The sequence below is a fragment of the Onychomys torridus genome, chromosome 16, assembly GCF_903995425.1.
Source record: "Onychomys torridus chromosome 16, mOncTor1.1, whole genome shotgun sequence".
Taxonomy (NCBI): Eukaryota; Metazoa; Chordata; class Mammalia; order Rodentia; family Cricetidae; genus Onychomys; species Onychomys torridus.
Window position 1 is genome coordinate 49,887,894 of NC_050458.1, and position 12,391 is coordinate 49,900,284.

At 36.6% G+C, this 12,391-nt stretch overlaps 1 protein-coding gene across 1 annotated transcript in view; it reads right to left on the reverse strand.

The window, feature by feature from the left end:
• Smc1b (structural maintenance of chromosomes 1B) overlaps positions 1–12,391 on the reverse strand; it is a 78,276-nt gene that overhangs the window by 41,089 nt on the left and 24,796 nt on the right. The window contains exons 8-12 of the mRNA XM_036208957.1: positions 10,612–10,694; positions 9,616–9,823; positions 8,415–8,600; positions 5,760–5,939; positions 1,897–2,043 (exon numbers count right to left, since the gene is read on the reverse strand). Of these exons, the coding sequence (XP_036064850.1) occupies positions 1,897–2,043; positions 5,760–5,939; positions 8,415–8,600; positions 9,616–9,823; positions 10,612–10,694 (804 nt within the window). The remainder of the gene's footprint in view (positions 1–1,896; positions 2,044–5,759; positions 5,940–8,414; positions 8,601–9,615; positions 9,824–10,611; positions 10,695–12,391) is intronic.

Here is a 12,391-nt window from a genome sequence, read left to right on the forward strand (position 1 = left end):
CTATGAATGAAAGATCCAAGAATCTAGTAGGTCTTCAGTCCATGAGGTTGGATGTCTCAGCTGGCCTTCAGTATATGCCAGAATTCCAAAGAAGTAGGCTCAATGCCCATGAAAGAATGAATTTGCTATCGATGTGAGAACAAGCTATAAAAGACTGAAGCTTCCTTTTCCCATACCCTTATATTGGCTTCCAGCAGAAGGTGTGGCCCAGATTAGAGGTGAGTCTTTCTACATCAAAGATGGATTAGGAGTGGATCTTCCCACTTCAAATAAGCAAAATTCCCTCACAGGTGTGCTCCTCCATTTTGGGGTTTTAATTAATTCCTGATGTAGTCAAGTTGACAACCAAAAATAACCATCACACATCTCTTCAGCCCTGAACCAATTAATCTTTTACTCAGTATTTAAAAAAAATTTTTTTTCTCATGAAAGAAGCATTTAATGACAGGCTTGCTTACAGCTTTAGAGGGTTAGTCCGTTATCATCAGGGCAGGGAGCATGGTGGCACACAGGCAGGCATGGTGCTGGAGTAGCTGATCTTCAGGCAGCAGGCAAAGAGAGACACTGGCCTGGCATGGGCTTTTGAAGCCTCAAAGCTCACCCTCCAATGACATACTTCCTCCAGCAAGGCCAATTCTCATACATGACAGCTCATCAACTAGGGCCTAAGTATTCAAATCTATGATTACTCCGTATTTTAATTAGGCCTAGTTACTGAATTTTATAAAATGTCTTTTCTAAACACAAGCATATGACTTTTCTAATTCATATGTTGGATTATATTACCAAGTGTGTCCTAATTAGGTTTTCTATTGTTGTGATAAAAACACTGTTAACTAAAAATAACTTGAGTAAAGGGTTTATTTCATTTTACACTTCTGGGTTAACAGTCCATCATTGAGGGAAGTCAGGCAGGAACTCAAGGAGGGCAGCAACCTGGAGAGGCCATGAAAGAGTGCTACTTACTGGCTTGCTCCTCATGGCTTGCTAATCCTGCTTTTGTATAGCACCTAATACCACCAGCTCAGGGGTGGCACTGCTAACAATAAACTGGGCTCTCTTGCATTAATTATCAATTAAGAAAATACCTCACAGACCATTATGGTAGGAACATTTTTTCAATTGAGGTTTCCTATTCCAAAACAACTCTAGATGATGTCAGTTTGACATAAAACCAGTCAGCAAAGTGTGATATAAAAAAAAATCCATGTGTTTTTGGAACCAATTTTTATCTAATTCTATATATTCTCTTACTATATTGATCAAGATTCTATACTGACATTTTATTTAGAAATTATACACTTAGAGATGAAGAAATGGCTCAGAAGTTAAGAGTACTGGCTACTATTGCAGAGAACCTGGGTTCCATTCCCAGCACCCACATGATGGCTCACAACCTTCTGTAAATGCAGATCCTGGAGGATTTTTTTTTTAGACGAGTCTCAATATGTAACTCTGGCTGTCCTAGAACTCACTACTGTAGATAAGGCTGGCCTCAAACTCACACAGATCCACCTGCTTCTACCTCCAGAGTGCTGAGATTGAAAGTGTGTGCCACCATGCCTGGCCAAATTAAAATGCAATGTACAATATGTATGAGAAAGTACTAACTTAGTTGTTACACAAATAACTTAAAATATGTAATAATACCTAATACAAAAATGTGTGCAGGGAGCCAGATACAATGGCACACGTTTATAAACCCAGCACTTGGGAGGCAGAGGCAGGTGTCTGAGTTTGAGGCCAGTTTGGTTTATACAGTGAGTTCCAGGATAGCCAGAGGGGGGGGAAAAAAAAGAAAAAGGCACAAGAAACAAGTAATCCACAGAACTTAATAAGAAAAATGACTTGGTTTTGTATAATTATTTTCCTTAATACTTTATAACTTTGATTTACCTTTAGCTCTTGGACTAGTTGGCCTCTTTTGTCTCTTAGACTGTGCAACTCTTTCTCATCCCAGCACTGAGCCTTGTGTTTTAAGTCACTTGATCCTCCAGAGATCACTCCAGATTTTAAAAATAGCGTTCCATCAAGTGCTACTGCCTGCATCAAAAAAATTTTACCTTAGAGAAATGTATTTTAAGCTTCATTTTGAAGCTGAGATTTTATAGATGTGAAAAACACCTTCCAAACTTTACTAATAAAATACTGCTTTATGAAGAATACAAATCACAAATATCAAACCCATTTTTACTAAGGCTAGGCAACAAATTAAAAGCAATCTCAGAGGTTTAAGACAAGTTATATATTCATTTCAAGCAGACATAATTCTGAAAAGCAAAAACTTATTTAATATCAAATAATTTGTATTACATAATCCTGTTTTGAAGATTCTGACATATATATCAATAGCTTACTATGAAAATGATCTTTAATAATCTTATGATACCACAAACCAATTGCATTCTCCAAAATGAATATGGAAAGAAATTTAAAGTCAAGGTATAAAATTGCCCCAAGCTTAATGAGTGCTTTAATGGAGTAAATTATTCAACTTTCAAACATTTAATAAATGTTTCTATACTTAATTAGAATAAAAAATGTTCCTGGCCATAGGCCCCACAGCTGCTTTCCCCAGAGATAATCAAAATTTGTGTTTAAATTCTTTGATATTTTCCTGGAAATAATTTGCATGTACAAATGCCTTCAGGTATCATATTACACATTAGTGTACATTTGTCAGGGTGGGTGGAAGGAGAAAAAACTAAAGCCTTAGTCAAGCATACTAGGCAAGCACTCTACCTCCTGCCTTATATATTATTCTTTTATTGATATCTTTTTCCTTAGTTTTCAAAGATTTATATGTATAAATGTTTTGCTTGTATGTGTACCATGTGCATGTCTGGTGCTTGTGGAGGCTAAAAGAGAGTATCAGATCACCTATAAAAGGAGTTGTACGTTGTTGTGAGCCACTATGTGGGTGCAGAGAACTGAACCCAGGTCTTCGGGAAGCCAAGTGCTCTAAACTGCTGTGTCATCTCTCCAGTCCTGTGAGAAGCTGTGATTTTTGTCTGTCTTTTTTCTTTTTGAGACAGATCTGAAGTAATCTAAACTGGTCTGAAACACACTAGAGAGCCAAACATGACCCTGAACTCCTGTCCCTTCTGCTTCCACCCCCAAGTCCTCTGGGCTCACAGATAGGTGCCACCAAGCCTAGCAGAATTGCTGATTTTACATTATGTTGTTTGTAGGTATTGTATGTAGTTTATACATGCTACTATTTTTTAAATAAACTAGACTATTTTGTAATGTCACTTGAAATGTAAAATTCTAAAATATAGGAAGTCTATATGAAATCAAAAGCACAAATTGCAGATGAATTTCTGTGAAAATGTGTTATCTACCTAAATTGTTTTACCAAATCTAAAACACAGAAGAAGAAAAAAATTTTTTTACATTTCTGGAAATAGTTGAGATATTGACAAATAAACCAGATTAAAATTCTGAAATACTAAGAACAAGATACAATATAATGAGATAAAGCATGTTGTGAACAAGAAATAAACTGTAAATATGTGTTAAATGCAGGGACACATGGCCTTATCTGAGTATACAATCTTTAAAAAATCGATTGTACAGAGGCTAGAGAGATGGCTCAGTGGTTAAGTTTACTGGCCGCTTCCAGAAGACTGAGTTCCAGTCCCAGCATCCACATGGAAGCTCACATGTAACTCTGTAACACCAGTTCCAAGGAAGCTGATGCCCTCTTCTGGTCTCCATGGGTCCTGGGCACACACATGGTGCACAGACATACATGCAAACAAAACACCCACATACATAAAGATAGTGATCATGTTATCCTTAATATTTTTAAGAAGCACCAAATGTACGCAGCATTAATCATATGAGAAAAAAAATGGTCAGTTTAAGAATGGAAATTCTTTTCTGAAGAACAGCTTGTTTTGTATTGATTTTTTGATACTAGGCATTTTAGTTAACTGTTAATTGATCATGAAGTGGTTATTGCTTGCTGAGGACTATTTGCTAGGCATTCTGGTAGCATTATGTGTGATGTTCTTAATGTAAGCTTCATAATCTTATGAAAGAGTATTATCTCCTCAATTTTAAGTAAAAAAATAAGGGTTTAGGAACTTACCCAAAGTCATATTAAGTAATTACTGTATAACATCAATCTTACTTTATGACTTAGGCACTTAAGCACTGATAATACTTTATAAAATAATATATAATTACTTGAGCAATACTTTAGCATTGCTCAATAGAATTCAAATTGTTCAGGTGAAAAAATATATTTCTATGTGTGTGTGTGTGTGTGTGTGTGTGTGTGTGTGCGCGCGCGCACGTAAAGGCCAAAGCAGGATATGGGGTGTCTACTGCTCTATGCCTTACTGTTCTGAGGCAATATTTCTTACTAAACTAGAGGCTTGTTATTTAGATTAACTAGATTTTGGGATTTAAATGTTTCTGCCATCTAATGCTAGAATTACAGGCATGTGGAGCCATACCTGGCTTATGTGGGTGCTATGGATTTGAAGTCAGGTTTGCATGCCTGTAGAAGCATTCTTACCCACTAAGCCATCTCCTCTGACCCTAAAATATTTACTTTTGAGAGAAAAGTCAGTCCCTTGAAAGACTAGTAGTATTCACTAACATTACAATTGTGCTATTATAAATTCAATTGTGTTAAACTTCAATGTATGCCTGCCAGTGGTGGTGTAGGCCTTTAATCCCAGCACTTGAGAGGCAGAGGCAGAGGCAGGCAGATCTCTGTGAGTTTGAGGTCAGTCTGGTCTACAGAGTGAGTTCCAGGACAACTAGAGCAAAAAAGAAAAATCCTGTCTCAAAAAACAAACAAACAAACAAATAAACAAAAACCTCCACACACAACAAACCACCACCAACAAAATTTCAATATATAAAAATACTTCCTCCAGGAGGTGGTGGTGCAGACCTTTAATTCCAGCACTCGGGAAGCAGAGGCAGGCGGATCTCTGTGAGTCTGAGGCCAGCCTGGTCTCCAAAGCGAATTCCAGGAAAGGTGCAAAGCTACACAGAGAAACACTGTCTCAAAAAAAAAAAAAACTATTCCTATGGGGACTAGAGAGATGGCTCAGAGGTTAAGAGCACTAGCTGCTCTTCCAGAGGTCCTGAGTTCAATTACCAGCAACTACATGGTGGGCTCACAACCATCTATGATAAGATCTTGTTACCTCTTCTGGTGTACAGGCAGAATACACACACACACACACACACACACACACACACACACACACATTCCCATTAAGTTATGTATGAACAAAGAATGTAAAGAAAGCAACAAAAATCCTTCCTGTTATTCAAATGTAGTACATAGAAAAATGCAGGGAAAACACAGGGATCAGCAAGGGCATGTATTTCACCCAAAGTGAAAAACTCAACTGCCTTAGGATAGGAAATCCAATTTCTAAAATAAAATTTTAGAGAATGTTACAGAAGTTAATTTTATAAGACTCAACTGAAGAGCTGAGGATGTAGCTTAGTTGGTAGAGTGCTTGGCTAAATATACAGAGCCCTGGGTTCAATCTTTAGCACATACACAACTGGGCCTGATAGTACATGCCTATAATCCCAGCACTTGGAAGGCAGAGGCAGGATGATCAGAAGTTCCCATTATCCAACATCAATTGAAATCACCTTATGTTATCCTAGGTTGGTTTTCCTTATTAAAAAGAACATACAAAAGCAAGAGAGAGGGGAACAGAAGGAGAGAGGGAGAGAAAATGAGAACATTTAGCTAGAAGTATGATTAAGTTTCTTACCTTCCGTCTTTCAGGTCCACCAAATGCAATATGTCTTGCTTCTTCCACAGTCTCACAGACAAGGCCATTTCCACAAACAAACTGAATCACTTTCTTTAGCTGAGGAAATTGAGTCTTTATAACATCAATCATCATTTTACAGCCCTTAATTTCCCTTAGTCGTTCATTGATTGGCTTGATCTGAAGGGTTAAAAGGAGATGTAGTATATTAGCTACACTAGAATAAAACCAAATGCTTATTATATTCTTTTTACAGTATTGCCAAGGGTTAACAACATGTTCTTTTTTTTATTTTTTTTTATTTTTATTTTTATTTTTTTTTGGTTTTTTTCGAGACAAGGTTTCTCTGTGTAGCTTTGCACCTTTCCTGGAACTCACTTTGGAGACCAGGCTGGCCTCGAACTTACAGAGATCCACCTGCCTCTGCCTCCCGAGTGCTGGGATTAAAGGTGTGTGCCACCACTGCCCAGTTAACAATGTGTTCTTATATGCAATGTACTTGTAGTAAGAACATGAGAAACTTATATCCCACATTATATTATGTAATATTTTTCAAAAATAGGAAAATTTCATCAAAAGCCAGAAGAACTTCCAAATTCACCTGCCACTAACTAGTTGGAACAAAACAATACATAAGATGTGCATTGTGTTCTTTAAATCATAAAACACAGGGGAATGCAGTTGCCACTTAGATATGTACCCAAAAGCAGCTTAGTACTTAAGAGATCTAAATACAAAACAAAACAAAACAAAAAATCCTCTAGGCTGAAATGACCAGGAGGATAGCCTTCAGATCACAGACATAATTCCAGATTTCTTTCTACAAGTCATAATTTTATCTGCTGTGTATCACTGAAAACTAGCAAATATGATCTCATTTCTGTTAAACAAAACAAAAATCCTATGCATACTAAAATGTGCATATGTATGTACATGGGGAAAGATAGCTATATATACACACATATATGTGTACACATGTTCATATGGCCTGAGTGTAGAGAGAAACCCCCTCAAGTAGAATGTAGGAACTGTGTACTAAAAAGAAATATTCCTTTTATAATTAATATATTTCTATGTAAGTTTTTTTTTTTTTTTACATTTAGTGTGTGTGTGTGTGTGTGTGTGTGTGTGTGTGTGTGTGTGTGTATGTGTCCTCTGGATGACTCTGGAAGTCAGAGGACAACCTATGGGAATTGGTTCCTCTCCTTCTACCATGTGGGTAGAGGAATTGAGCTTTGAACTCAGGATGTCATGGTTGGTGGCAAACGCCTTTATCCACTGAGCCATTTGGTTACCCTGTATAAGATTTTTGTTGTCATTATTTTTTCCTATATAAGATTTTAATTTAATTTTTTTTGTCTACATATATGTCTGTGCACCACATGCATGAAGTACTCAGAGGTCAGAAGAGGGAATCAGATGACCTATGATTGGAGTTAACAGATGGTTGTTAGCTGCTATGAAGGTGTGTTGAGAATCTAATCCAGGTCCTTTGAAAGACAGCCTCTTAACTGCTAAACCATCATTTCAAACTCTCCTGTATCAGATTTCTGTAAAATATGTGTCTGTCTTGAAAAATGAGTAACAAAAATGATTTTTACCAGGCGTGGTGGTACATGTTAATCCCAACACTCAGGAAGCAGAGACAGGCAAATCTCTTAAGAGTTTGAAGCCAGCCTGGTCTACATATCGAGTTCCAGGTCAGCCAAGGCTACATAATGAGACTTTGTCCTCCCCACCCCCTCAAAACAAAAATATTCTAACAGGCAAATGAATTAAAAGTAAAATTCCATCATGGGCATATGCATAAGCCAAAATAAGGAAGCATAGCACAAAAGGTGAGTCTGACCTTAAGTAACACAGCTGGCATTTGTTGACTCCATTCCTCTGTGCAGGCACTGTGCCAGGTAAAGATCCTTGCAACAGTCCAACAAGGTGATTTATTCCTTTACTTCATAGATGAAGAAACTGAAGTTCAGAAAACTTTAAGAACCAACTGGTAGGGCTACTTAGAAGTAGCACCAGGATCCATGCTGGATGGATCTGTGTTCTTAACCACTATGCACTCTGCCTATAGTTCAGGGTTTAGACCACTGAACTAAATAGAACATTTTCTTCATTTGTCAATAAAAAGAATCTCCAAAGAATAGTAATGACAAAGTTCCTTTTCTAGTTAAGTAAATTAGATTTAGTTATGTTAATGTATTTCACCACATGTATCTCAAGACTCAAAATTTGGCCTGCTCATCAGGACCAGACACCTACACTTCAGTTGCCAATTACCAACATGTATGTCCTAACCCAGTTCTTATACCTTGTTATAAAACAGAACATATTGTTGGTAGTAGGCAGAGCAGTGTACTTTTCCAGTGACGGAATTGAAGGCATTCAGGTAGAATTGTAGCAAAACTAGATTAGGAAGAATTAACATAAATCAAGAAAGACAGCAGTTGCTTGTTATTATTCACCCACTAGTTCATAAACACCAGCCATTTGAATGACTAGCTAACTGACATCCAAGTTACACCATTACCACCCACTCCACCCCTGTCCCAAAGCTGCCAGTTTGAAGCAATAAAGACATTAAAGGCATATTAAACAAAAGACATATTAAATTGTGTAACTAATAAATAACCAAACATTAAAATTTCTTACATCAAGGTAATCCAGAGCAAGGAATGTCTCAGGTTCAGCTCTTTCCTCCTTCAGAAATCGAATACAATCTTTTGCTACCTTTTCTGAGGCTACAACAATGGCAACCATGTACCGGCCAAAAAGCTTAGTCACAGCCAGCTGGTATTTCTTATGAATAGGATGGCATAGATCAAGCAGTCTTCCAAACTTAGTAGGAGAAGAAAACAAATACATTAATGAGAAATATGTAATTGTTTTCTAATGTAACAAAGTAGCATAGATAACTAATTGTATAAAATTTATATATCTAACTTAATAGTTACATTCAAAATTCAACTGAATGCTTAAATATTTTTAATGTGGTCAGCTGTTCAGACCTTTCATTTTCTATAATGGACAACCTCTTGACTGCTTTTCCACAGTATGAGCCAATTGCCTTCTTTGAGCAATAAGTGACTCAATCCATATTCCTGCTCTACTTATTGAGTAATAACACCAAAGACTTGAGGATATATATCTCAGTTGGAAGAATACTTGCCTCATATACATGAGGCCCTAAGTTTAGTCCCTAGCCCCTTGCCCCCCCCACAGTTCCCTGAAAAAAAAAAAAAAAGATGTTCAAGAAAGACAATGTAAAGGAGATAAAGAAGGTGACCATGAAAATGTAACATACCATGAAGTTATGGCAAGTGTTTTGAAACAGCAATGATTAAATGTCAAATACTAAAAGACAGGCCATAAGAACTCATAGGGAACACTGAGGCAGAAGTGAGGCCCCTGATATAACAGAAAACAATGTTGTGAGGCTACCACCTCATGTGACAGAGGACAGTATTGTATTTTGGCCAATGAATACTACTAAGTACTACTGGATACAGTCAGAAAATTAAAATATGGCAATGATACCAAAAATCATGAAGAACTTTAGTTTTGAGGTTTCTTGTTGAGAGGACCAAAAAAAGACTACTTCATACCTTGGGATACTGGCTATAATGTATACTGGCTAGGTACTGTGCTCATGTAAAAGTTCAATGCTTACTTACAAACATAATTTGAAATTACTTATTTCTTGCTCTATTTACTATTATATTTTAAATATAAAACACATTTCTAAAATACTTCTGCTTCCTTACAATGATTATATTTTTCAATCCCAAGTAAGAAGACTACTTTTAGAAATGAGAAAGTGTAGCCTTTAAAATTAACTATTCATTCTAATTACCACAGAATCTGGGTAAAGTCTTTTAAGATTTTCCAGAACTTCAGCTCTCTTCCGCTGACGTTTTCCCTCGTGGTTATCAATTCCAGCATTCTGCAATTCACTTGTAATAAGACTCAATTCTTCATTGACTTCAGACATTCTTGATTTTGTATTGTCAATTTCTTTTATCAGGGCTTCTTCTTGCTGCTTTTTATCTTTCAAACAATCCCTACAACAGTAACAAGAATAACAACCACCTGGCACTGTACGAGAATGGAGTAGTGCTCTATCAATTAAAAAATACAAAAGAAACCACCCAATACTAAACAGGCAAAGGAGATTTTGATTATTCTTTGTTTATTTGAAAATACATATTTCTGGCTACTACAAGAGTTAAATATAGATCAATATAAACCAAAGCAATCATTCACATGCTTAACAATATCAAAGCAAAGTCAACTAAAATTCCTTGGTGGTAGATTAAATACTATATATTAGCTTTTATGACACAATTCATTATGTTTTTAAACGTTTTGAAATTTATTTTTATGTGTTGAGTAAGTTAGCCTGTATGTATGTCTATGAACATTTATCTAGTGCCCATGGAAGCCAGAAGAGGGCATTGGATTCTCTGGATCTGTCATTACAGATGGTTGTGAGCCGAACTACCATGTGGGTACTTTGAATCAAATCTGGGTCCTCTAGAAGAGCAGCCAGTATTCTTAGCTACTGAGCTACCTCTCCAGCCCCCATAATTCATTATTTATTCACAAAATATCAATATCAAAGATTTAAGTATTGCTATTTTTACATATTTATATTTTCAAAATTTAAACATTTTATTATTTTCAATTTTTAGATAGATTTATCATGTGGTAAGTATAATTTTTAGCAATCTATGAAGAAATGAAAGACACTGAAGTGAGAACATCATATAATGGTAACATTCATTCACTATTTAGACAATACACTGGATTATTTAGATACAAAAACCTGAAAAGATTGTTTTCTACTCACATGCATGTCTTTGTATATTCCTCCAACTTCTCTATTCGTTTTTTATGCTCTTCTATTTGCCCTTTTATTTGTTTTAGATTTCCCTATAATAGGAAATAAAAACTAAAATCAATTCCAACATTCCAAACCAATAAAATGATGCATCTAGAATTTATTATGTTATAAGCTGCTAAAATCTTGAAATGTATAAAATATGACTATATGAAAATATTAAGGGCTTGTGTAATGGCTTAGCAGATAATGGTGCTTGTTAAGACAACTAATGAACTGAGTTCAATCATCAGGACAGAAGAAAAGGAAAAAGCCAACTCTCTCAAGTTGTCCTCTGGGCTCTGTACCAATACACACAGGCACCTGTACTCACCTGCACACACACAAGTACATGTCTTCCCCTCTTCCCCAGCACCCCCAAAATGAAGATGGGTAAGACATAGTTTTCTTTTCTGATGGAATACACACATTGAAATTAAGAAGCCCAACATCGAAATTCTACTATTTCACTTAATAATTCCATTCAGAGCTGGATGTGGTGGTATACACCTTTAATCCTGGTACTCAAGAGGGCTGAGGAAGACAGACTTCTGTGAGTTAGAAGCCAGCTTGATCTACATGGTGAGTTCCAGGCCAGCCAGGGCTGACTCAAAAAAGGAAAACTAATCCATTCAGGGCTAGAGAAATGGCTCAGTGATTAAGAGCATTAACTGCTTTTGCAGATCCAAGCTCTCATGAAGACGCACGTTTGGTATGTTCCAGAAGACCAATACAGCAGATCAAAGAAAGGAAAACAGGAAGGAGAACTGATCAACAAATCAGGTAGGTCCACATAGGTCACTTAAGGATTTTAATTTAAAACTTTTATGTGTAACTGGGGAGCCTCTGAAGGATATAAAGAGCCAATTTCATGATTGGACTTAGTCACTGCATTATGGCTGCTATGCTGAGACTACTGTGTAGAATCAAGAATGGTAGCAAAGAAAACTGGTAGGATTCTGAACTGATCTAAACCAAAAAATACAGTGACTTGGACAAGAGTGGTAGCAGCAGAAATGGAAAAGTAATTGGATTCTTGTTATATTTTCAAGGTAAAGCCAACAGTTTCCTAAAAGAGTCAAAGACTAGCTCCACATTTTTGACCTGAGTAACTAATAAGATTAAAATGTCATAACTGAAGAGGGGAAAGTCTATGAAGCAAATTTTGATGAAAAGATCAGAAGTTCAGTTTGGGGTCCAACTTTGAGATGTTTGCTCAACACCCAGACTGGAGAACCTGAAGTAGCAGCTGGAGATATATACATGGTTAGAGTTTTGAAGGACTGAGAGCTAGATGTTCAAATTTTTAGTGCAGTATTTAAATATGTGTAACTATAGATCACCAAGTCAGTGAATACAGGTAAGAGAAAAACCATTACTTAGAAACATCAACATGGCGCACGCCTTTAATCCCAGCACTCGGGAGGCAGAGTCAGGCGGATCTCTGTGAGTTTGAGGTCAGCCTGGTCTACAAGAGCGAGATCCAGGAAAGGCACAAAGCTACACAGAGAAACCTGTCTCAGAAAAAGAAAGAAAGATACATCAACAACAAATTGGGCTTACAGTAGCACTCAGCATGCTATATACACAAATTTCAGGGTGATTCAGAGAAACTTCATAATGTGTAATGAACTATCTTTGTTGAATGTAATGTGCAGTAACAGACAGTAGTTTTATACCCAATCCCTAGTCTTTAGAAAAGGAGTCATGAAACATCAAGAGGGAGTGACTGCTGAGTTTGTCCTGCACT